The sequence below is a fragment of the Nyctereutes procyonoides genome, unplaced genomic scaffold (genome assembly GCF_905146905.1).
Source record: "Nyctereutes procyonoides isolate TBG_1078 unplaced genomic scaffold, NYPRO_anot_genome, whole genome shotgun sequence".
NCBI classification, from domain to species: domain Eukaryota; kingdom Metazoa; phylum Chordata; class Mammalia; order Carnivora; family Canidae; genus Nyctereutes; species Nyctereutes procyonoides.
In genome coordinates, this window is record NW_026575043.1 from 18,943,897 (window position 1) to 18,971,015 (window position 27,119).

The 27,119-nt window shown below is 45.4% G+C and overlaps 1 protein-coding gene across 1 annotated transcript in view; it reads right to left on the bottom strand.

Annotated features, from left to right (window-relative positions):
- Positions 1-20,209: 20,209 nt before the first annotated feature.
- RIOK1 (RIO kinase 1) overlaps positions 20,210-27,119 on the bottom strand; it is a 29,612-nt gene continuing 22,702 nt past the window's right edge. The window contains exon 17 of the mRNA XM_055322886.1: positions 20,210-26,141. Coding sequence (XP_055178861.1) covers positions 26,031-26,141 — 111 coding nt within the window. The 3' untranslated portion in view covers positions 20,210-26,030. The remainder of the gene's footprint in view (positions 26,142-27,119) is intronic.

Genomic DNA, 27,119 nt, shown 5'->3' on the forward strand with positions numbered 1-27,119 from the left:
CTGGGTCTCTGCCTCTCTCTCTCTGTGTCTCTCATGAATAAAAAAATAAAACCTTTAGAAGAAGAAAAAAAAAAGAAAGAAAATCACTTGCCTAAAGAACCAACTTCAAATTACTTTGAAAGACGAAAGACAAGGCTCTAATGGTCATCCCCTCTTCAGCCATTTTTTAATGATTTCGTCTCCCTGCAGGGACACCCATCCTCTGCCCTGCTATGCAGACGCCTTCCCCAACTGAAGACTTCCATGTGCCCCAGACAAAACCAATTCCATCCACCTTTGGGCCTCCTCTGGACCACATAGTCAAGAAACCTCCTACTGTGTCACTTATTCCTTTACATTACATTTTTAAAAATTTCTTTAAATATTTTATTTACTTGAGAGAGAGAGAAGGTCAGAGGGAGGGAGAGGAGCAGACTTCCAGCTGAGCAGGGAACCAATGTGGGGCTCCATCCTAGCATCCCGAGATCATGACCTGAGCCAAAGGCAAACGCTTAACCAAATGAGCCATCCAGGTGCACCCCCCCCCCAATACTGCATTTTTAAAAAGCTGTCTCTTTCTCCAGTTAGACTACAGACTAACTTCCTGAGGAAAGTCTTAACTAGCTTTGCATCCCTCAGCTCGCAGCACAGGGCTGGCACATCACTGGTTCTCAATAAATGTGTATTAAAGGCATGACTACATGGAGATGAATATGAGGAGACACTTTCTTTTTCACATATGGAATTTTATAGAGGTGGAATAATATGAAGAGCTACAAATAATTTTTGCAGCTACTGCAAATTCCCTGTGCTGGCCATTCTAAGTGACAACGTGAGTTTGGGGGATACTCCGCCCCCGTTTTCCCCTCATCTCTGACTGCTTCTTCTTGCCAGTTTTCCTGTCTCCTCCACCTTCTTTCTATTCCTCGGTCCTCCTCCCCACCAAGTAACCCTGTCCTCTTGTGATCCTTCTATCTTTCACCATCGTAAGTGAAGTATATATGATCTTTAAAGCTTCTCGATTAAAGAGAGAGAGAGAGAGAGAGACCAGAAAAGGCTATTGATTGATGATTCATTGCTACCTCTCTTTTGCCTTTCTTGGGCTGCCTGAAAAGATTCTTTTTTTTTTAAAGTTTATTTATTTATTTATTTATTTATTTATTTATTTATTTATTTATTCATGGGAGACACAGAGAGAGAGACAGGCAAAGGGAGAAGCAGGCTCCATGCAGGGAGCCCGACGTGGGACTAGATCCAGGGACTCCAGGATCACACCCTGGGCCGAAGGCAGGCACTAAACTCCTGAGCCACCCAGGGATCCTCTGCTTGAAAACATTCTTAAGAGATCATGCAGATAAAAGAATTAGGCATCCATCTAAATATATTAAAATGTCCTTTTCTTAGAGGCTCACACCAATGAAACAAAAGATTTCTAGGCCACTTCTGCAGTGTTTATATATCATTAACTAAACAATTCTGTTAGAATTTGTGATGTAGTTCTGGGTAAAGATATGTCATAAGCACGTGCACACATGTGCGCACACACACACACATACACACATCTGGCTAATTTTGTTCCCTCCCAAATTGTTTAAAACTAAGCAAACAAAACCTGCACAGAGACAAGGAGACAGAGAGAGGAGACAAAATAAGACTTTGGGAGTTAAAAATGGACCATTGGCAAATGACTTAGCTGACCTGAAGAGCTAAAGGCTGAACAAAGGGAAAAGCTGAGAATAACTTGGTTTACACCTCAAGAGTCCTTAACACACTTGGGAAATGGCAGCACCAGGTATCAGAAACCAGGAGGAAAAGGAGGTGTGACTTCCACCCTAGGGAGGAGGAGGCGAAAGCTGTTTGGGAAGCAGTTAAATCCATGGATCCCCTCCCTCACTCTCTGACTGCCCGTCCCCCACTGCAGCAAAAGGTGGGAGATCTGTTCTCAGGGGAAGACAAAGAGAGGTTCTCTGGACTGGGGGCCACCAGTCATACTTAGGGATGAGGAGACTCTACTGAAGGAAGGATGATGGGGTGAATGCTTACACATTGATGAATGAGGCACTAAAGGTCCCCGTGCTAAGCTTTCAGGTGCTGGTAGCCAGGCTCTCACCTCCAAGGAGGATGCTGGACTATTCTGTGGGGGATTAGGACAGGATTTGTCAAGACAGAATTTTTTGGTAAACTATATTGCAGAGATATGGAAGAAAGTATTTTCATGAAAGAAGAATAGGATAATATTAAAAAGCTGCATTGAGAGGATTTTTAAAGATATCGGAAATCAAGACTTCCAAAAATGAAAATTCAATTTAAAATGAGAGATTTCACAGGAAGAAAAGACAAAGAGATGACTCTTTGTCATCTAGACAAAGAGATCCAAGGTAGGAGAGAGGTGAGGGGAACCCCATGAGACAATGAAGAGACGCCAGGATGACAGGCATGCACTTGCACAGAAGCAACCAGCCCAGAGAGTTTTCCTGAAGATGAAATCAGTAAGATGTTTGATGAAAAGAAACATTTTGGGAAGGGATCTAGACAATTATTTTTTTTAAAGATTTATTTATTCATGAGAGACAGAGAGAGAGAGAGAGAGAGAGACAGAGACATAGGCAGAGGGAGAGCCCACAGGGAGCCCAATGTGGGACTGGATCCTGGATCCTGGATCCTGGGATCATGTCCTGAGCCGGATGCTCAACCCCTGAGCCACCCAGGCGTCCCACGGGATCTAGACAATTAGGGGAGAGTTTGGGATTGAGTTTGGGAGAGTCACACAGGAAAGTACGCAAAAACTTTTTCTCAAGTTAGCTGTTGATATCGGGGAAGAAAAGTTTTCCTACACCCTTTGAGAGTCTTTTGGCTGGTCTAAGAATTAAATTGGCCTGAGACACATTAACAGGAGAAACCCAAATGTAACTACACATGTAGCGAGAACCCATTATAGACCCAAGAAATTCCAAAGACAGTCAGGCAAGATGAGGTATATATCATCCTAAACTAAGGAGAAGGGGGGAAAGGTCTGGGACTTCAAAGAGAGGGAAGACAATTCACAGGAAGATGAAAAGAACAAGTGTTTGGTAAACAAAATGTTGGCTGGGGGCAGCCCATGTGGCTCAGTGGTTTAGCGCTGCCTTCAGCCCAGGGTTCAGCCCAGGGGGTGATCCTGGGGACCTGGGATCGAGTCCCACGTCGGGCTCCCTGCATGGAACCTGTTTCTCCCTCTGCCTGTGTTTCTGCCTCTCTCTCCCTCTGTATCTCTCATGCATAAATAAATCAAATCTTCAAAAAAACAAAACAAAAGGTTTGCTGGGCCACTCAGAAATATTGGGACCTAGGGAGTAACTGTAGTTATCTATGGTGACACTTCCCTTTCTGGAGCAGGTCCTCTATCTAACTTCTTTTAGGCAGTTAGGAAAAGGTCAAAGGTTCTTCCGAGTCTTCTCTTTCTTAAAAGCAGTGAGCCTAATGTAAACCACATGCCACAGAGGCACATTTGGGGGTGGCAAATGATGCTTCTCTGTATTAATTTGGGGAAAAACTAATAGCTAGAAGGGAAAGAAAAGTGGTTCAGGCTCTGCTCTGAACAGCAGATCATACTGGCATCAATACTGGAACTCCTGTGAATTATAACTGTACTGCAGATGGGGAGAAGAAAGTGTAAATGTGTGGGCTGGGGAGGAGCCAGGGCCTGTGAGGAGCAAGACTTAATTCTCACCTTTCAAAGAAGAAGGAGAAGAACTGATGCCTTTACTGGAAAATAAAGCAATAGAAATACAAGCTTGTTAACTGCGGATATAGGGACAAATACCTAAGAACAACTGAAATAACATAGCAGACGCCAAGGGAGGAATAACTGGGGGGAAGGAAGCATGGGGAAAGTGGTCTATGACTATTGATGATTTAGTCGACTTTTCAAAACAAGTAACATGTACATTTGACTAAAGGTAAGACAAAGAAATGTGGGATTTATTTGCAAGAGGAAACAATGTTTAAAATAACTTATTAATATAAAGTTTAGACTCGGGGATCCCTGGGTGGCCCAGTGGTTTAGCGCCTGCCTTCAGCCCAGGGTGTGATCCTGGAGTCCTGAGATCGAGTCCCACGTCGGGCTCCCCTCATGTAGCCTGCTTCTCCCTCTGCCTGTGTCTCTCTCTGTCTCTCTCTCTCTCTCTGGGTCTCTCGTGAATAAATAAATAAAATCTTAAAAAAAAAAAAAAGTTTAGGGACACCTGGGTGGCTCAGCAGTTGAGCGTCTGCCTTTGGCCCAGGGCATGATCCTGGAGTCCTGGGATTGAGTCCCACATCTGGCTTCCTGCATGGAGCCTGCTTCTCCCTCTGCCTTTGTCTCTCCCTCTCTCTTTATCTGTATCACTCATGAGTAAATAAATAAAATCTTAAAAAAATAATAAAATAAATTTAAAAAAATTTAGACTTATTTAAGTAAAGAAAGAATCTTCTGGCTAAGACCAAAGTGGGCCAGATTCCTCACCTTAAACACATAGAATAATTCAAAAAAAATTTTTTTTAGATTTACTTATTTCAGAAAGAGAGAGAGAGGGCAAGAGAGCACATGCGAACAGGGGGAGGGACAGAGGGTGAGAGAGAGAAACAGACTCCCCGCTGAGCACAAAGCCCTACCAACTGTGGGGCTGATCTTAGGACCCCCGAGATCATGACTAGAGCCAAAGAGTCAGACATTTAACCGACTGAGCCACCCAGGTGCCCTTGGAATTACTCAATTCTGTAAGAAATTTGCTACGCTTTTTTGAAAGAAATAATTGCATGAACTATCTGTAGAAAATACAGGTCAGGCATAAAGGATGCATACGTTGTACCAACACTTTCAACAGAACTAAAAGACATCTTTGTAAAGGCCAATTTTCTGTGTTTCAGTATATACATAAAATAAGATAGCCCTTGGAAGTTTTCAACCTTGAAAGAAAACTTCTCTTGTCCCAGTTGAGGGGAAAACTGACTTTCAGAGTCAAGAGGCTTCGAAGGGCCAAACCCTGAACTACAAGTCTCCCAGCCAGGATTTGGATTATTACATCTTTAGCCAAGCTTCCTTTGAGGGACCTCAGAGCAAGCAAGGCACATCAGCCATGCCACAAAGCAGATGGAACGAAAGCTTTTTCTGTTTTACCTTTGGACAAAGTTATTCTCAGGACTCACACGTTAAGCTGGGTTTTAGAATGATGGTCTCCCCTCCTCACACCCTGTGTTCATTCCTCTGAGTTGAAATGTGGTCATATCTACCCCCACCCAGCCGTACTGTTACTCCCAGTCCTTTCTGTACGAGGTGGCCACTCTCCTCTGAATGGCCTCTCTCCTTCTGCCCCCAAGTGGCTCCCACCCACACAGCCCACAAACACACACCTGGCACCTGGGACTATTTCTCAGACCACTTGCTCATAGAGCGAGATGGAGAAACTCTGTAGGATAATCTCTTTCCTTCTCCCCTAAACCTGAGGCTGCCTCCAGAACTGTAGGAACACAGGACCGGTTCTGGGGTTCATCTGCTTCTGCATACTTGATAACTTTCTAATTTCCTTTATTTTTTTTAAAGATCTTATTTCTTTATTTGAGACAGAGAGAGAGAGAGAACAAGTTGGGAAGGGGAGGGGGCAAAGGGAGAGGAAGAAGCAGACTCCCTGCTGAGAAGGGAGCCCAGCATCCCAGGACCCCAGGATCATGACCTGAGCCAAAGGCAGAGGCTTAACTGAATGAACCACCCAGGTGCTCCAACTTCCTAATTTCTTAAGACTTAGAGCCCGCTCCACAAGTTCATAAGGCTACTTGTCTCTAAACATCAGCATTCCATGTGTGGGCCATGGGCCAAGCGTTCTTGTGTTTTCAGGCAAGTCTCATCATTTGGTAACAAGATCTGTGTTCCCAACATGCCTACGTAAGTGATATATTCCCAGGGAATACCTAAGAGATACAGGAAAAAAAAAAAAGATAACCAAAGATCTCCATTTCTTTATAATAGAAAACATTTGAAGACATGATGGCCACAGCACGGGGGCGAGCTAGCAAGAATAGTGCTTCATTCCTGGGGAGTTTGCACTTAGGAAAAGAGACTAGAGGTCACATGGAAGGGAGAGGGGAGAGACAGACCAGAGGTCACCCTCAGTCCAAACACACTGGAGTCTTGGAAATGCTCTCCTTCCTGGCTGTCAGAGGTGGGAGGGAAGATGGGGGGAGGGTGGCTGCCCTCCGCCTCAGCCCACACGGCCTGGCTGGCTTCTGCTGTGTTCTGGGTGATTAATCATGGACTCGGCCAAACCAAAGCTGCTCCAAGAATTCAAAGGGGGACGGGGTGAGGTTGATCCCCTGCTGGACTGCGCTGACCAGCTTGGATGTTCCTTAGCAAAGCTGCACTAAGTATGTTCCTAAGCCACCCAAAGCTTTTCCTTCACCAAGTGACCAACTCACACACTGACCAATATTTTGGCTTAGGTAAGAGTTACAGACAAAGCACATTTGACAAAAACACAGAAATGATTTTATCTAGAAACTGAACACCAACCAAATGCTGAAATTCTGCATCTTAGGGACACCTGGTGGCTCAGTGGTTGAGCGTCTGCCTTTGGCTCAGGTCGTGATCCTGGGGTCCTGAGAATGGGTCCTGCATCGGGCTCCCTGCATAGAGCCTGCTTCTCCCTCTGCCTGTGTCTCTTCCTCTCTCTGTGTGTCTCTCATGAATAAATAAATAAAATCTTAAAAAATAATAATAATAAGTCAAATAAGTCTCAACCCTAATAGCTACCTGCTTTAGCCCACTTGGGCTGCTGTAACAGAATACCATAGACAGGGTGTGGCTTATAGGCAACAGAAACTTATTTCTCACAGGTCTGGAGGCTGGGAAGTCCAAGGTCAAGGTGCCGACAGATTCAGTATCTGCTGAAGACCTGCTTCCTGGTCACAGACCACTGTGTTCTCACTGTGTTCTCACTGTGTCCTCACATGGTGGAAGGAAGAAGCTCTCTTCTGTAAGGACTCTGTGACCTAATCACCTCCTAAAGGCCCCGCCGTGTAATACCATCACATTGGGGGGTAGGTTTCAACATATGGGTTTGGGGAGACACAAACGTTTAGTCTATGGCACTTTCTTAGAAGATTCTTATAGGGATTGGGCACTTGGGTGGCTCAGTTGGTTAAGCATCTGCCTTTGGCTCAGGTCATGATCCCAGCGTCCTGGAATCGAGCCCCAAGTCAGGCTCCCTGCCCAGCGGGGAGTTTGCTTCTGTCTGCCCCTCTCTCTGCTCATGCTCTCTCTTTCTCTCTCTCTCTCTCTCTCTCAAGTAAATAAATAAAATATATTTTTAAATATTCTTATGGGATTGATTAATTGAGATACTTACTGCCCTACTCTGTTTCTCTCAGTAGTTTAGGAGAATAGAAATATTTCCTTCACCAAACTACTGGCATAGCTCTCTCTGAAGACCAAACAGGAAGGGACCACTGTCCCAACATTGTACCAATATTTGGGATAATAATCTTCTTGCTTTTCTTTATTATTTTACCATAAAGTACTAAATAAGAGTTTTTTTTTAAAGTGTTTTCATCACCTTGCCTTCATTCTTTTTTTTTTTTTTAAGATTTTATTTATTTATTCATAGAGATACAGCTAGAGAGAGAGAGGTAGAGACACAGGCAGAGGGAGAAGCAGGCACCATGCAGGGAGACCGATGTGGGACTCGATCCCGGGTCTCCAGGATCATGCCCTGGGCTGCAGGCAGCGCTAAACTGCTGTGCCACGAGGGCTGCCCTAAATAACAGAGTTTTGCGTCATTTCAAGCTTCATACAACTGTACTATCTGTATGCTGATCCATCTGTGTGTACTCTTCCTTTTTTTAAAAAAAAGATTTTATTTATTCATGAGACACACAAACACACACACACACACACACACAGAGACAGAGACAGAGACAGAGACAGAGACAGAGACAGGGACACAGGCAGAGGGAGAAGCAGGCTCCATGCAGGGAACCCGACGTGGGACTTGATCCCAGGACTCCAGGATCACGCCCTGGGCTGAAGGCAGAGCTAAACCGCTGAGCCACCCAGGAGTCCCCCTGTGTAACCTTCCATGCCCTGTTCATTTTGCTCAATCTTACATATGTGAGACACCTCCAGTTTTCATTTGCATTGTATTTCATCACATGAATAAGCTGCTTTCCCCAGGCTACTGCTGGTACATATTAACCTGCTTCTAGTTTCGGGTTATTACAAGCATCAGGGCCAGGAACATTCTCGTATAGAGCTCCAAATGCACACGTGCACGAGTTTCTCTAGGGCCATGCTATCTGGTGGAACTTTCTGATTGGAACCGTTCTACATTGGTGTTGGCCAATTCAGTGGCCACCAGCCACATGTGGCTATTGGGCATTTGAAAGATGACCCATGCAACAGAAGAGCTTATTTATTTAATTTTACTTAATTTAAATTTAAATAGTCACCTGCAGCCTTGTGCTGCAATCACATTGGACAGCACAAGTCCAAGGCTACACATAACAGTGGAATGGTGAGTCATCAGTATGGCAACTTCAACTCTTCTAGATAATGCCAAACTGATTCCAAAGCTCCTGGTCTGGCTTTCTATATGTGTATGTGCAAAAGGACCATGGTAACTTTGCTTTGGAAAGTGGCAGCCAGACTTCTTTGGAAAAAAAACACGGGTATTGAGTCTGCAGGAACCTCAGGTGATATGCTAATGTTGGTTTATGAATATCATGTTTTAGTAACATTTGCTAACTCCCTTAGCAGGTTACTAGTGAGTGGCCTTCACCATACTGAACAATGAATATCTTGGGAATTGTACATCATTTGCCCATGAAATCAAAGACTGGATTCAGGTTTTTGGGTTAGGGAGACACCTGAAAGTGAACTGACAATCATCAGTAGAGCAGAACCCAAAAGCCCAAATTCGAATTCTGATGCTGCCTCTTGGTAGTGGTGCAACTTTGAGAAAGCTGTGTAATCTCTGAGGCTCAGTCTATTGTCTCATGGGCGAGCATTTGGTAGATGCTAGGGATACAAAGGTGAGACAAAGGCTCTTAAGTATCACACTGTATATTTGAGGAGAGAGCCGTATGAAGTATTTATTCAATTATCAACTTATCCAATTGCAGTAATGAGAATAAAAAACTCTTACCTTAAGAAACAATCCATAAGTGGAAAGAAAGCCAACAGAATGGTAGAAAGCACTTGCAAATACTATCTCTGATAAAGGTTTAATATCCACAATATATATGAAAGTTCTACAACTCAACAAAAATACACTTCACCTGATTTTAAAATGGGCAAAAGATTTGAATAGACAATTTTCCAAAGAGGGCACACAAATGGCTAGCACACATATGAGAAGACACTCAACACGACCAATCATGAGAGAAGTGCGAACCAAAACCACGAAGAGATCATGCCTCACATACATTAGAATGGCTACTATCAAAAGAATAGACCATAACAAATGTTGGCAAGGATGCAGAGAAATTGGCATCCTAGTGTACGGCTGGTGAAAACGTGAAATGGTACAGCCATTATGGAAGACAGCGTGGAGGTTCCTCAAGAAATTAAAATTGTAATTGCTGTATGATCCAGCAGTCTCACTTCTGGATATGTATCCAAAGGAATTGACAATAAGATCTCAAAGAGATATTTGCACACTCATGTATGTAGCAGCACTGTTTGTAACAACCAAAAAGCAGAAGCAACTCTAGCATCCATCCACAGAAGAATGGAGAAAAAAATATACAGTATGTATATACAATGGAAATTATCCAGATATTTTATTTATTTGAGAGATTAACTTTTTTTTAAGATTTTATTTATTTATCCACCAAAGAGAGAGAGAGAGAGAGGCAGAGACACAGGCAGAGGGAGAAGCAGGCTCCATGTAGGGAGCTTGACGTGGGACTCGATCCTGGATCTCTAGGATCAGGCTCTGGGTTGAAGGCAGTGCTAAACTGCTGAGCCACCCGGGCTGCCCCAAGAGATTTACTTTTATTTAAGAAAGAGAGTGTGCATGCACACAAACACACATGCAAGTAGGGGGTGGGACAGAGGTAAGAGGATCTGAAGCAGACTCCCTGCAGAGCACGGAGCCAGGACGCGGGGCTCGATCTCACGACCCTGAGATCATGACCTAAGCCAAAACCAAGAGTGAGACACTTAACCAACTGAGCCACCAAGGTGCCCCTTATGCAGACCTGAAGTAAACCAGACACGAAAGGACAAATGCCATATGATTCTACTCATATGAAGTATCCAAAGCAACCAAAATCATAGAAACAGAAAGTTGAAAGGTGGCTGCCTAGGGCTGGGGAAAGGGGAGAGGGCATTAATGTTTAGTGTGTATAGAATTTCAGGGTTGCAAGATGAAAAGCCTCTAGAGATCTGTTGCACAACAATATAAATACACTTAACACCACTGCATGGCACACTCAGAGATAGTTAAGATGATAAATTTCATGTTTGGTGTTTTTTTTTTTTTTAACCACAATGAAAAATTATCCCACGGATCCTGGTGAGAATGAAGTAACCAAAGGAGATAACCTGCCTGGTGAAGTGCTTCACACTTAGCAGGGGCTCCGAACCTCATTTCACAGTGATGCACGCCCTCAGCATGACGCACGGCATTGCTTCCAGAGCTTCCTGACTGGTACCCACGCCTTCAACCCCTCTGCCTCCTGTACTCTGTGCGACGCTGAGCCCCGCCGTCCCTTCCGTTACCCCGCCTGCTCCAGCAGTGTCACGGTCTGCCTGTGTGGCTCGTGCAGGAGGTACAACCCTCTGGGGCTCAGGCCCATCATTTTAGGACTTTATGAGGATTCAGGGCAGGAACGCATGTGATGTCTTTGCGCAGCACACGGAGTAGGCGTTCACTAACTGGTCGCCAGGATTCCTGGCCTAAAATCCAGTAGGCAGTTACCCCCACAAGGAAACGAGCCCATTCCTACAGGGCTGCAATACATTGTTGTTACTTTTATTTTAATTTTTTAATTTTTAAAAAGGATTTTATTTATTTATTCATGAGAGACACACACACACACAGAGAGAGAGAGAGAGAGAGGCAGAGCCACAGGCAGAGGCAGAAGCAGGCTCCATGCAGGGAGCCCGACGTGGGACTCGATCCCAGGTCTCCAGGATCACGCCCTGGGCCGAAGGCAGGCACTAAACCACTGGGCCACCCGGGCTGCCCCTGTTGTTAGGTTTTTTTTAAAAAAAATATTTATTTATTTGAGAGAGAGAGAGAGAGAGAGAGAGAGAGAGAATGTGAGAGAGGGAGAGCATAAGCAGGGGCAGAGGAAGAAGCAGACTCTCCTGGCTCAATCCCAGGCCCCTGAGATCATGACCGGAGCAGAAAGCAGATGCTTAACTGACTGAGCCACTCAGACATCCCCTCTAATGGCTTTGCTGATTAAGTCGACGTTTCTCTACCCAGAGAAGACTTTTTATATCATAGTTCCATCTTACTTTATGTAACCTAGCTAGGCACATGCTGCTGACTGCTGACCCAGGGCCATTTCCTCTTTCCCCTTAAGAGAACCCCAAGTACATCCAAGTAACACATCCTCCTGTGTGGGGGGTGGCGGGGTGGAGGGGCATGTGCATCAGGGCGAGTGGCCCATCCCTAATCCCAAGGGGAGAACCACAATTAGTCCTCGCCACCCTGGGCCAGCCACTTGCAGTGCAATGCAATTTGCCTGGAAATCTGCAAAGAGACCGCTGGTGGATATATTTTTAGCTGATAAAAAGAGTGATGGGGGAAAAGTTCTACTTCTGGATGTGGTCACGAGCATGTGATAGAGGATGCGAATGCCATAAAGAACCAAATCCTGGGGTAGCCCGGGTGGCTCAGCGGTTTAGAATCACCTTCAGCCTGGGGCGTGATCCTGGGGTCCTGAGATCGAGTCCCACGTCGGGCTCCCTGCATGGAGCCTGCTTCTCCCTCTGCCTGTGTCTCTGCCCCTCTCTCTCTCTATCTCTCTGTGTCTCTCATGAATAAATAAATAAAATCTTAAAAAAAAAAAAAGAACCAGGTCCTGGCTGAAGGCCTTGGATGGCTGAGTGAGCCATCCAGAAGAGGCCTGCCCCTAAATGCCGGTGTGAGATAACACACTTGCCCTGATCAGGCCTCCCTCTCAGCACCGACACACTGGTCACGCGGGTTGTCAGCATATTGAAACAGGTCTGTGCTGCTTTGTTAAGAGCTGCGCTGGGCCTCCTGAGTGTCTCGCTAGCGTCCCAGTCCCCTCATTCCTCCCCTGGAATTTGCTAGGCTTTCTCTTATCCCTCCACAATGGGTAGACACTGGCCATAGCAGAGGCAGGCTTCCAAGACCCTACTCCACCATCGCCAGGGGCTCTTCTGGTTGGTGACAGCACTAAAAAGCATGCTGCAACAGGTGTAACATCTAACAAATTAATTTTGTCTTTAGTGTTTAAGCCGCATGGGTCAGGGTTCACTGTTACTTGCAAGCAAAAACACGCTAATTAACGCTTTCCTGCCAACCCGAGCAGCCTTTTGAGGATGGCTCTTTGCCACGTGGTTTTAGTTTTCACCCTCCTACTCCCAACCAAACCAACCCATACCTTGATGTAGCTCCAGCCACGGCCAGCCACTACCACCCAGTTTGCTCCCCACTCTGTACGTCTGCGGCACACGATGCCTGTGCCACACAATCTGGCACTTACTCGGTCTATCCCCCAACAGCATATCAGCCATGGGCTTAGGATGATAATCAATGTAGAAAACACACACACATACACACACACACACACGCGTGCATACAAAGAACAAATGGATAATATGGCTATTGTTGATTTTTATTAACTTTCTGTTTGCAGGGGGATTTGTTTTTATGTGATTTCTTGGTGGGGGAATGGGTGTTGGGAAAATAAATCTGAGGTACTCGAGTGTATGTTTGTCGTAAAAATGGACTCCAAGCTCCCCAAGGTCCCCTGTGACCTCGGAGCACACTCCATGTGGTCAAAGCCTAAGAATGCGACATGAAAGATACATAAACCAGAGCCCAAGGAAGGCTCTGGATGGCATTTCATTCCGCTGTCCACATGTTCTCCTTCAAAAAGGACCCGACACCACAAAACCCAGAAGGTGCATAGGCAGCTAGGAGGCTTGTCAGGGGGCGAGGGAACCAGCCCCCAGCAGCCTGGCCATTCTTGTTGGGGGGGTGGGTGACGGTCGGGGCGCTACAGCTGTTGGCCTCAGAACTAGACCAGAGTGCTGGCAGTCACATCACAGCTACATCTACACGTCTACAACTTCCCGCTTTCCCCTGGTCTTCTTGGAACCTTGAGTGACAGAGAGCATCTCAAATCCCTTCAGAAAGACTCTAACAGGCCACTGGAAAGGGGATCCCGTTTGCACGGGCGGGGCATAGACTGTGTGACAGCTCTCACCCAAGCTGGGGACAACGGCCCTGGCCAGGTGCTTCCCAGCAGCTCCAAGGGCCTGGATCTGTGTACCTTGCTCGCCTGAGTCTAGGAGGGGAGCATGAACGACAGGAGAGCCTGGGAGGCCAGGCCAACCAAGGCCACGACTGCCTGATTCTCACCCATCTCCCCCCACCTGGGGGGCAACCCAAGCTGTGTTCCTAAAAGCCACGCAGACCAGATGGGTCCTGCACCACCCGTTCACACGCGATGGCCGGCCCTCTTCACTGTCTTTTGTTGTCTGGAGACACGTGGGCTTCCATCGTGCACAGCAGTGCGTGCGCTGCCTCAACGTGACCGCAGCTCGTGCCCGGGCAGGGCGGCCAGCCGCACCCATGCCCTGCCTCCTGCAGCAGCATCCAGAGCACCCCTGATGCATCTACTCTGCTTCTCCTCCCTCTCAACACACACTCGGTTCTGGAAAACAGAGTCCTGTGCTTGCTGGGCTGCTGATACCGGCTGGCATGTGGGCCACCATGGGGGCCCAGGGCCCTGGGCATGGGGGGGCTGGACCAGAGAGAGCCCACTGAGGCTGGGCAGGGCCTCCCTTGGCCTTGAAGATAGAAGCAGCTGAAATCTCAAACCTAAAATACAACCATTCAGAGATCTTTGCTGCACTTGCCTTCCTGTAGGGACTTGCTCTTTCCTTGTTACAAAAATGTTTTCCCATTGTTGGGATTGTTGGGTTTTTTTCTCTCCCTCCAGCAAGCCTGTCCAGTCAGAGAGCTCAATTTCCATCTCTGTGACAGTTTTAGAGACTTTGCTTCACTCTGGAGAGCCGTCCCCTGAGAATCTGCTCTTTTGCGGCCCATCCCGGGACTGAGACCCACTCCCCAAGGTCTAAGGTAGCTCTGAGAGCTGCTGGGAGGGTGAATCCAGCTAACGCCCAGGACTGCTCATTTGCTTTTTTTAGTGAGGACACTTTCTTCCCCGGCTGGCACAGGCTAAAAGCAGCACGCATAATGTACTAATTCATAAACTAAAGAAGCAGTGAAGCTAGTGCGGGATGGGAGGTGAAATCCTAACCAGAACCGGACTTTCCAAGACAAGGGAGAGCTGCTGGCTTTCTACCTCCCGCTAAACTGGGTATCTAGATGTGCCATAAAGCTGCCATGACCCAAAACAAACAGCCAAACCGCAAAAATGAAAACCAACCCAAAGAACCCAACCCACATCTCTACTGGAGAATCCTAAATACAATCTGGCCCACACGCCCAGAGGAACTCGGGGGTCCTGAGATGGAGTGACGCCCATTGCTCAGCTGATTTCACAGCCTCTGCCCACAGCCCACCCTCTGAGATGAGCACGGGCTCCTTCACCTAATTGGGAAGGCCAGCTTCTCCTAGTCAGGTGTTAGGTGTGGGCGTGAGCTCCCTGAACCAGCTCCACCTTGGCCAGGAGCAGCACATGCCCCAAATAGGGAGCAGTTTCCTAACAGGATGAGCAGGTCCCCAAAAGTTAACCCGCTCCTCCCACTGTTTTAAGGGAGGGCAGGGCCCACCCCAAGTAAAACTGTGAAGTCAGTAAGTTTGGCTCTTAGACTTCTCCACCCTCTCTGTTCTGCAAAGTTCTCACTTCCCACCACACCCCTTCGGGGAGTCTGCGGCCCTCCACCTTGTTAAGATCTGCTCAACAGAAATTAGCCTTGTTATTTAGTGAGAGTTTCTCGAACGGAAATAAAATTCCTCATCTGCTCTTAAAAACCTAACTCCAGAAGCAGGGTTGGTGCTGAGGGTTATTTCCTCGGTGTTGCCTCTTACCGTTAAGGGCTGTGCCATGGACTCCACGACCACTTGCTCTGGAGTTCTTGGTTTTAAAGTTTCAAATTATCCTGTTTGTAAAATAAAACATTCATTTTGGAAGAGGGTACCAGAGCAACAAGGTGGCACAAGTCAACTTGCACCAGAATTTCCCAGGGGGCATCTGGGTGGCTCAGTCGGTTAAGCATCTGCCTTCAGCCCAGGTCATGATCTCAGGGTCCCAGGATTGAGTCCCGCATCGGGCTCTCTGGTCAGTGAGGTGTCTGCTTCCGCTTCTCCCTCTGCCTCTGCCCCTGCTCATCCTCTCTCTAATAAATAAATAAAATCTTAAAAAAAAATTTTCCTAGAATTCTTATGGAAAACCAGCATCGATTACTTCCTAAGACTGACACGTTTGGTTTTCATACCATCTTCATTTCGGATGAAAGAGCGAGTTCAGAAAGTTCGGTTTGCCCAGGTTCACCCTGCTAATGAATTCTGGAGGTGGAATCTGAAGCCACCAGCATTTGTCTGACTTGCAAGTGCTGTGCTGAGGACTGGAGGAGCCCGAGTGATCACCAGGGCCACCGGGTCCTCCGCATTCTGGAGTGAGGAAGACAGGAGCTTGGGTCAAAGGACCTCCCCAAGCTCGCAGATCCTCTGCCGCACGGCTCGGGAAATTCAGCTGGGCAACAAGTATTTATCTGCCCATTGGTATTTGCTGTGGTAACTTCTCCCTTTCTCCAAATAAACAGCTTTGTTCTTTTTATTAATCGTACTGCATATGCTCCTTACTGAAACCGCTTAGGAACTCTTCGTGGATGGGGTATAGTTTATGAATAAAATAAGGTGTATTAAGTCCTGGCCTAGAACTCAGTTTCTTTTTTTTTTTTCTAAGGTTTTATGTATTTATTTATGAAAGACATAGAGAGAGGCAGAGACACATGCAGACGGAGAAGCAGGCTCCACGCAGGGAGCCCGATGTGGGACCCGAAGTCTGGGATCACACCCTGGGCTGAAGGCAGATGCCCAACTGCTGAGCCACCCAGGGATCCCGTAGGATTGTTTCTTAATTCCAATCTGGGGTTTTAATTTTTCAGCTAGAGCACAGAGCCATCTACCAACACCTGCGTAAAGATGAATAAAACTCAAAATGAAGTGGGCATCCTGCACACACGTAGACTTGATGCAACGTTCTAACTTGCATCAAGTAGATGTATGGCTTACATTTTCTAAGGAAAATCCTTTAGCCTCTAATGCTTCATTTTATATGGAATGGCACCTTTTAGGAGCCAAGTGAGAAAAGTGAGCCGATGCTGATTTTTTTTTAAGATTTTATTTATTTATTTATTCATGAGAGACACACACAGAGAGAGGCAGAGACACGGGCAGAGGGAGAAGCAGGCTCCATGCAGGGGGCTCAATGCAGGACTCGATCCCAGGTCTCCAGGATCAGGCCTCGGGCTGAAGGCAGGCACCAAACCACTGTGTCACCCAGGGATTCCCATTGAGTCTCTTATTCTTAAGAAGTCCCATTTTCCCCCTCAAGCGTTGTATATATGATCTATATTTAAACCAAAGGCGGGGGACGCCTGGGTGGCTCAGCTGTTGAGCATCTGCCTCTGGCTCAGGTCATGATCCTGGGGTCCTGGGATCGAGTCCCACATGGGACTCCTTGTGAGGAGCCTGCTTCCCTCTCTGCCTGTGTCTCTGCCTCTCTCTCTCTGTCTCTCATGAACGAATAAATAAAATCTTAAAACAACAACAACAACAAAAAAAAACAAAACCAAACACGGGGCGCCTGGGTGGCTCTGACAGTTGGGCGTCTGCCTTCATGTCAGGTCACGATCCCAGGGTCCCCTGCAGGGAGTCTCCCTCTCCCTCTGCCTCTGCTCCTCCCCCTGCTTGTGTTCTCTCTCAATCTCAAATAAATAAATCTTTAAAAATAAATGAATAAATAAACCAAGTGGAATGGCAATTTTTTCCTCCATAAATAAATAAATATTCCTGAATATGAAATTTTAAACGTATCTTCTAGAAGACTGATTGTGACAGATTTCGGGGAGTACGGTGCTCATTCCTTCCTTGGTAGGTTGCTGTCCTACACGCCACATATTCACATACAGTTTAAAATTTCCTAGCCCACAGAGCAGAGGTGAAATTCACTGTAATGTTTTCTTTGACCCAATGTACTGTAGTCCTCTCAACCCCTTATGCATGGGGAACACGTTCCAAGACCCCCAGTGGATGCCTGAAACCACGGGTAGAACACTTTTTTCCTACACACACATGCATAGGATAGTCAAATTTATAAATTAGACATAGTAAGAGAGTAATGATTAATAATATAGAACAATGAGAACATGCTGTAAAAGAAGTTATGTGAATGTGGTCTCTTCTCTCAAAATATCTTATTGTACTATATCACCCTTCTTTTTGGGAGAATGTTTGATGATGAAATGCCACATGAGAGGAACCATACAGGCACTGCGACCCGGTGCTAGGCCACTACTGACTTTCTGAGGATGCATCAGGAGGATCACCTGCTTCTGGACCGTGGCTGACCTTGGGTAATGGAACCACGGGTAAGGGCTGGGGGGCTACTGCATGCAAAATATTATCATTTCAACATGTAATCAATATTTAAAATTTACTAAGTCGCCTTACATTTTTTTCCTCCATACTTCAAGATGCAATGTGTATTTTGCACTTACACTCCTGCCCAGCCACACTGCAAGGGCTCCAGTTACATGTGGCCAGTGGCTACCGCAGACGGCAGCTCTAGGGCTCGGAGTCCTCATCACTCCAGCATCTCCATTTTATAGATGGGAAAACTGAGGCCAGAAAGAGAAGGTGGGTCCCTAGCAAGTTAATAGCATGTCAGACTCCCCCAGCCTAAGGCTCTTCAGCAGTCTGTTTTTGTGTGATTGTTTCTCTTTTCTCGAAGCAGGTGTGCTGTGTGAAAGTAAAGCAACTCCTGATGAGAGGACCTACAGCTTCCGGAAAAATGTAATGGAGAAGCTATTTCCTTAGAAGGTCTTTAAGAGGATTGATTTAGGGACGACTGGGTGGCCCAGTGGTTGAGCATCTGCCTTCAGCTCATGGGATCCAGGATCGAGTCCCACATCGGGCTCCCTGCATGGAGCCTGCTTCTCCCTCTGCCTATGTCTCTGCTCTCTGTCTCTCTCATGAATAAGTAAATCTTAAAACAACAACAACACAAAAGAGGATTGGTTTAAAGGTCAGCCAGAATGGGCACGTGGGTGGCTCAGGGGTTGAGCGCTGCCATCGGTTCAGGTGGTGACCCCAGGGTCCCAGGGTAGAGTCCCACATCTGGTTCCCCGCAGGGAGCCTGTTTCTCCCTCTGCCTATGTCTGTCTCTCTTTCTGTCTCTCATTAATAAGTAAATCAAACATTACAAAATAAAAAGCCAGCACACGTGTGTCTGCTATCCACAGGATCAGTTTGTTTAATCCGTCAAGGGGAAGGTACAGAGATGAACTTGACAGGTCCCCTGTGTCCCAGCAGCCTGACCGCCACTTACGCAGCTTCCGGGATGTGTAAATAATTAGAACTCAAGGGCACACCTCCCTCTAGAGGAGCAAACGTTATTGCAGGGACAATGCACAGAATCCCTATCACGGAATTAAAATGGCACGCGGGGAGAAAAAGTTGCCTGATTAGGATTCACATAAAAAAAGCAAACCTGCGGGCAGCCCCGGTGGCGCAGCGGTTTAGCGCCGCCTGCAGCCGGGGGTGTGATCCTGGGGACCCTGGATCGAGTCCCACATCGGGCTTCCTGCATGGAGCCTGCTTCTCCCTCTGCCTGTGTCTCTGCCTCTCTTCGCTCTCTCTGAATGAATAAATAAATCTTAAAAAAAAAAAAAAAAAAAAGCAAACCTGCCTTGCGTGGTAACTGGCACCGAAACCCATTGATTGTACGTTTAATAAACAAACTTTTTGAGAGCTGTAGCCTGGTCCCTTGCCTTTGAAAGTTCTGCTCTAAATCACTGATCTGCTAACACTTTTTTTTTTTTTAAATAATGGAATTGTAAAGAAGAAATGTTATCACTAACTGGTCTGATTCTCTCAATCTACAGATGAAAGATCCCCCCGCTACAACCCTCAAAGGAGAGTGGCTCACCCTTTCCTCCGCCGCCCAGAGAGCATCCCTCTCAAGCAAGCCTTGACGATGCTTACATCATCGGGCAATAGGAGACAAGCTCCCAACGCTACTGCCAACACTGGTATCATTTAATGATAAGCCAGGTTGGGTGAGACCAAATACGTGGTTATCAATCGCGTCAATGTCCTGCGGCTAGCATACTGTTTTGTGCCCTGTTAAAGAAAAGGATCAGGACAGTGGTAGTTTGTCAGCTTCTCGGGTAAAGCAGAGGTCCTGTTCAAATGCAGAACCACCTTTTAAGATGAATTAAAAACTCTCATCTTAAAAACTCTCTGTATTTGGGAAAAGATAGCAAAATGTGTTGATTATACTTTCAAAGACTCCCATTGTCATATATTGTGGTGATTGGGGACTGAATTAGTCATTAGTCATTCCGATTTGGCTGAGCACTTTGCGTAATGGTCAAATGTTCTCATGCGAGTCAATGTCAAGGGCTCCTGGGTGGCTCAGTTGGTTAGGCGTCTGCCTCAGGCTCAGGTCATGATCCTAAGGTCCTGGGATTGAGCCCAGTGTTGGGCTCCCTGGTCAGCAGGGGGTCTGCTTCTTCTCTGGCTCTCCCCTCAGCTCATGCTCTTTCTCGTTCTCTCTCAAAAATAAGTAAAATCTTTAAAGAACAAAATCAAAGTAACGATCTAGTTTAAAACCCATCAGTTCCATTGGCTTGACTGTCGCAGGGGCAGTGCCAGCCTACAGACAAAGCTTAGGTCAGACACCATAAAATGGACACCACTGGCCGGGGTAGGGCTAGAGAGGGTACAAATAAGTCTACATCAATTCCTACTTCTCGTTGGCACAAACATGAGGGGTGCGTGTGGATGTAATACTTTTTTTTAAAAAAAGAAACATAACCTATTAATCACTTAAATATTTATTGAGCATTTACTACATTTCAGACAGTATTCTAGGTGTTAGGATACAAAACTAAACAAAGATAAAAATCCTTGCCCTCAGGAACCTTACATTCTGGTCAGTGTTTGGGAGCTGAGCGAAGACACCAGAAGTGGGAAGAGCTCTAGGAAAATAATGTAAAGGCAGTATAGGCATGTGGGGGCTGCAGGGAAGGGCCAGGCCATGACTCCAAAAAGGAAGTGGTTAGGACAGGGCACGCAGAAGGTGGCATCATACTTTAAAACAAGCCTCAGGTGTGGAGGAACTCAAACTTCCAACAGCCTTTGTTCAATATACAGGTCCTCTAGCTTGCATCCTACTAGGAGCATCACAATTTCAGAGCCAAAAGGTCATTTCAAGTGACACCACGCAGGGCCAGCACCAGCAGGCATCAGGATTCCACCCAGACCTATCTTTTTGGCTCCAATGATTGAACCTTGATGCTTCGGCAAAAAAAAGTTACTTAAAATAATCAGAAAACAAATACATAGACACTACTCTGTCACAAGCCCTGTTTTTAATATAGTTTAACTCACTAATAAGAAAAAGCCCTTCTTCTTATGGACACTTAGAAATAGAACAATACAATGAACCCCTATACACCCATTGCTCTGATTTAGCAATTATTAGTGTTCTGCTGATCCTGTTTTGTCTACAGTAGGGATGGGGATAAAGATGGGAGTATTTTCAAGCTATCCCAGGCATCCTTTTTGTTATATGCACGAAGACTTCAGTCCATATGGCGCACAGTTTTTTTTAAAGGATTTTTATGGCGTAATTTTTATTTTATTAAAAGATTTTATTTATTTATTCATGAGAGACACAGAGAGAGATGCAGAGGCAGAGGGAGAAGCAGGCTTCCTGCAAGGAGCCCGATGCGGGACTCGATCCAGGGACCTCAGGATCATGCCCTGAGCCGAAGGCAGACGCTCAACTGCTGAGCCACCCAGGCATCCCTGGAGCAGGGTTTTTAAAATGGAGCAATATGGGCAGCCCTGGTGGCTTAGTGGTTTAGCGCCACCTTCAGCCCAGGGTGTGATCCTGGAGACTCAGGATCAAGTCCCACGTCGGGCTCCCTGCATGGAGCCTGCTTCTCCCTCTGCCTTTGTCTGCCCCTCTCTCTGTCTCTCTCATGAATAAATAAATAAAATCTTAAAAAAAAAAATGGAACAATACCAGTGTCATATCCAGTAAAGTTACAGTCCCTTCCTCCTATCATTCAATACCTACTCCATTTTACATTTTCTTTCTTTGTCAACAAAGTCCTTTTTTTTTTTACACAACTGGTTTGGTCTAATTGAGATCCAAATGAAGTCCCCAGCACTGGGACACATGTCTCTTAGACTTCTTTTGTGTTTTGTAATAGCTCTTCCCTTTTGCCTTACAGACCTTCTGACTTGGATTGGGCTGATTTCTTTCTGCCTGTTACCCCGTCCCTGTGTGCTGTATAGTTCCTGTCACTGCGGCTCACATCTGGAGGCCACCTGGATTCAGACACACCACTCACTTCCCCACAAGTGCCAAGCATCAATGTGCCATCCCCTCCCCGGTCCACTTTCCTTCCCTCCCTGAAGATTTAATTTAAGCAGGGCTCTTACCAACACTCTATAAACTAGGCCTATCCTAACACAGATGGCCCTGCCAAGGCCTGGCCTCAGTTCATTGACCTTCCAGCCCTCAATGCTTTTGTCTGGTGTTGTCCTGCAGCCACTTACAACTAGGGCTGCACCTTAGATATTGCCAAAGGCAACCCTCCACGAGTATGACCTGAAATATTTCATTCTCTGATCTCTGTCTTTCTCACTTCTGCAGTCTAGCATCCTGACTCCAACAATTCTTTGGCCCCAAGGACCTACCACTTTTTCACTGACAAATCTAGAACCCCATGACATTCACATACAGATTTGCAAAGGCTAAAATTTCACCCAAAGCTGATGAAGTGGATCAGCCTTTAAACAAAACCAGAGTAGCATTAATAAGACATGAAAACGTCTCAGAGAGCTAGACATAGCTCTGTTCACACATTAAATGACCCCCTTACCACTGGCGCAGGGGAGGGATGAGGACAAAGATTTTATGGCTGTGTGGTTAGTCTAGGACAGCTGTCCTGTAGGACAGCTACCTCCTCATAATCATAGCCTGTCAACACTCAAAGCAGGATGTGGAATGACCCCCAAAATGAAGGAAGGCTAAAAAAACCAGTCAAGAATTCCACCAATTCAAGTCTTGGTTCTCTAAATTCAAGTGCAGAAGTTTCCACAACACTATTAACTGGGACAGACTGGAGGACACAGATGCAAGAAAGGCATCTTGTCCTTTGAAAACTAGCTTAAATGACTCGATACCCGGTACTACAATTTCCCCTGGGACATTTATGAAAGCCTTTATATTCAAGGCAACACAAACCCAAAGGCTATGGAAGTTAAAAACTGCAACCAAAACATAGGGAGTATGGTAACTTAATCCAAATTCAACATAAAGTACTCTTGCTTCACGATCACCCATATATGGTTGGAAACACTGTCTGTATTTAATGTGGTCACAAAACATCTTCCCAGGAAACCATATTTTGAGTTGCTGATCTGTGCAACTCTTTCCTTATCAAAAAGTAACCCCCAAGAAATCAAGGTAGAGCTCTGGATGGGTGTGGTCTCTCCTTATGACGTGTATAGACAATTAAAAATTAGAAAATCTGTCAAGCTTTTGAAAATGAGAGGATTTTGCATTTCCTCATCTGAAATTCATGACATCTGAGATGTCCTTCAACTGAATTTTTACCAGCTTCTAGAATTTTTTCTTCCCAACTCTTCCTTTTCTGAGCTGAAAGACTAATGAAATCACAGCCACGGAACAGGATAGGCCTACTACCAAGAAACAGCAAACAGCTTGCACTGAATTCAAGATAACATTCATGAAAAGGAGAGGCTGTCTCAAACAACTCTTAGGACCAAACCCTAGAGTCTTCCAACCTCTTGAGTCCATCTTCATCAAGTAAAGATAAAGCTGAAGAAAACCTGATGCCAGCCCAGAGCCCTGGGTTCCTATTTGGTCAGACCAAGGCCAACAGCTATCACGGTTCCTGCCTCTTCGTGTGAGGATGAGGCCATACTCAAATGCTGGAGCACCTGGGCCAGGGGAAGGAAGTTCCATTCCCAAACTGCTTTACTGAAGGAAGCAGCACAGGAGGTAGCTGTGATTTTGTGCTTCGAAGAAATTCTCCACATCTCTCCCAGTAGGCTTTTAGGAACACTTAACATTATCTGATAGGATTAAATATCAACAAAATAGGACAGGAAAACAGATGCGTCTATAATTGACAAAGTTATACACCAGCCTTTGAGTCAAGACCCAAACCTCACCTCTTCAAATGGTAAGTAACTGAACCACCAATAATCAATCCATGGGCACTTGGAACCTGTGGAGTAGTCAAAATTCAATTGCAAAGTCAGCAAGTAGCCCTACTTTAAGTTTGCCTAAGAATAGGCTCCTTCGTCCAAGCTTTCTGGGTGAGGAAGGCAAAGATGGGGAAAATATGGCTTCAGACAAATTAGCCAGTTAGCAATGGTTACTAGTTGGTACGGCCTGTTGCCCTGAATCCAAACGAGGAAATGACCTATCAGCAAAACAGTTATCAGAAAAATGGTCCTCAAATTAGAATCCCCCAACAGTCCCAAATATTAACAGTTCCAAATTTTGGTGTCTTACAAACCACTTCCTCCCTGCAGCAATGCAAATGAGAATGCATTGTCTCTATATCATGCTGACACCACTTTTGCCCCAGAGAACTTGATTGCAAACTTTGTAATTGAGTTGCATTCACCAAAAAGAGGGGCTTAAGCCCTTCAAATACACCTTGTCCGAGAGTAAGACCAAACAAGTACAAGAAAGGGAAGATCCTGAAGGTAAAACCTCTAAATGTATACAGGATTGTTAAGTCTGTTTCTGCTTTCTTTTTGGCTAATTGTAAACTATTTTAGAGGGTCTACTGTTGTATTTCATTGAAACTGCATTTTGGATTTTGAACTTTTTTTTTAAAGATTTTATTTATTCATTCATGAGACACATACAGAGACACAGGCAGAGGGAGAAGCAGGCTCCATGCAGGGAGCCCGATGTAGGACTCAATCCCGGGTCTCCAGGATCACACCCTGGGCTGAAGGCAGGCGCTAAACCACTGAGCCATCCTGGCTGCCCGATTTTGAGCTTTTTTAAAGTTAGGAAGAGGATAGTATGTGAACATAATAAATGTGACCTAATACTTTAAAAGCTCAGTTGACTAACCCCCCCACCACCACCACCAACCCAGTAGCCCACCAATCTTCAAACAACCAGGTGCAAGCTTCATTTTAAGGGAATTAAGTTCATAGCAATTGTTTCTGATGCAAGGGTTAAAATAGGGATTTCTAATATGAAGTATATGGGGGGAAAAAATAAAATTGGTCATTTCTTTTGACCTTTGTGCTTTGTTGCAAGGTAAGCTTATCCCCAATCCCACTCCAGCCACATTCCTTCCCAAGTTGTTTGGGTCATAAATCCTGAAGTCATCCTTCACTTTGTCATATGCCTCATATATTCCCCTAGCACATCCAGTTCACTCCCCTTTGTGTCATACCTAGAATCCCACCTCTCTCCATGTCCACTGCTACCTGGACCGAGCCATCACCATCTATCATGTGGGTTACTACAGAAAGTGCCTCTCTGGTCTCCCGCCCTCGCCTCCTACTCAGGTCTCCACAGAGGCCAGAGTGAGTGAGATCCTTCCAAAACACAAGTCAGATCATATCCTTCCTCTGCTCAAAACCCTCTAATAGCCTAGCACCGTCTGATCTCTTTCTCAGTGCTGGGAGCCTCTTGTTTCTGGAACATGTCAGGAACACTTCTGCCTCTAGCCTTCACACTTGCTGTTTGCTTTGCCTGGAATACTCTTCACTCCTGATATGCAAATAACTCACATTCAAGTATTTGCTCAAATATAGCTGCTCAGTGTGGCCTATTTTACAATTGCAAACTTCCACTTCCCCAGGCAGTCTCTCCTCTGCATTATTTCTCTCCACAGAATTTACCACCTACAGATACTGTTTTTTATTTATTTGTTTAATGTTTTGCTTTCTAAACGTAAACTATCTGAAGGTAGTAATTTTTCATTTTGTTTACTGCTGTATCCCTAGCACCTAAAACACTCAAATATTCGATGAATGAATAAGCCAAATGCTGAATGTGAAACAGCTTCTGACCTGGGATGTCTTAACGAAAGGAGTAATAATGATGAAGAATAAGTGCATCCCAAATAAGCAGCGATGCACACAGAACAGAGTCGCAGTGAATCAACAGAGTCAACAGCCAACTGAATTCTCTTAGAAGCAAACTCCCTTCTGCAGAAACCGTGGCCCTAGGATCAAATGATTTCAGATGGGTCTCTGGCTTGTACAAGCAAAGTAAAAACCATCTGCCCATTCAAAGTGCCTTTTTATATAAAGACTATGGATGTCGGTCACATTTAAATATTTATGGTGCTTCCAAAAGCATATTGGAGGAAAAAATATATATAAAAATAAAATTGTACAAAGTTCTCATTGAAATAGTAGCTTAAATAAATCCTCTGTCAATACCACCCAGAGGCAGTGACTGGATCCAGACAGGAGAGCAGAAAGCTTGTTACATATTTACATGAGGACACATGACTCCACCTTCATGACACTGCCAGGAGAACCCCTTCCAGGCACAGCTCACCACACAGGCATGAAAAGCAACTGACATATCACTCTACGTCTTGAGTTCTGGTTCTATTTGCCCTTTTTCATCCTGGCTGTCTTCTCCTTTCTTTTTTTCACATGCTTCGGAATTTTGCTTTTTCTTTTCTCTCTCTGGGCTTCTTTGACCATCTTTTTTCTTTCCTGTAAAACAAAAACAAAGTAAAGGAACCTGCAGATTTCACACAGGGTATTCATTTGACTATTGCAACTAAGTGAGAAAATACGTTGAAAGGATAAAAGTGAGTATAACAGGAAAAGATGAAAAGGATTAGGATTTGGGGGATCCCTGGGTGGCGCAGCGGTTTGGCGCCTGCCTTTGGCCCAGGGCGCAATCCTGGAGACCCGGGATCGAATCCCACGTCGGGCTCCCGGTGCATGGAGCCTGTTTCTCCCTCTGCCTGTGTCTCTGCCTCTCTCTCTCTCACTGTGTGCCTATTATAAATAAATAAAAAAAATTTAAAAAAAAAAAAAAAAAAAGGATTAGGATTTGGTGATGCAATCTGGTTCCAAATCTGTCCTTAGGGTTTCTTAAAAGAAATTTGAAGAGTGTCAAAGAGGAATATGTGGGAGGACAGATTAATGTTTGCAACTACTTTTTAATATTCTAACAAAGTGTGTGCAGTAGACAAAGACAGAAAATGCATTCATTAGCTTGGGTATGTCTCTCAGAAGTCTCAGAGCCCACACGCAGTAAGGTCTGAAGGCTTGAGGTAGAAGAGTAACATTTACACAACAGTCCTCCATCATTCACTCAGTAGCGTCTCTTATGGCAACAGCTGGGAGTGGAATAAGTCTTTTGAAATCTGGAAACACAGGCTGAGCTGCAAATCCTCTGTGAAGTGGCCCTTCAATATTTCACCATGGGACAACTCCAACATCCTTTCTGTTTCAGGTGAATGACCATCATTTCTAATCAATGAATTCAGTGTGTCCTCTCTCTAGGCAGTGCCCAGGGAGCTCCTAATAGAAGCCCAGTCTCTACAACATGACCTCTGAAGGCAGAGTGCACACTTAGAAACTTAATACTACAACTAGAAGTACTTACTGATCAATATTTTCAGCCATCATAATCTAGATACTTGAGCAAAGAGAAACAAGACTGGCTTTATGCCATGTTGA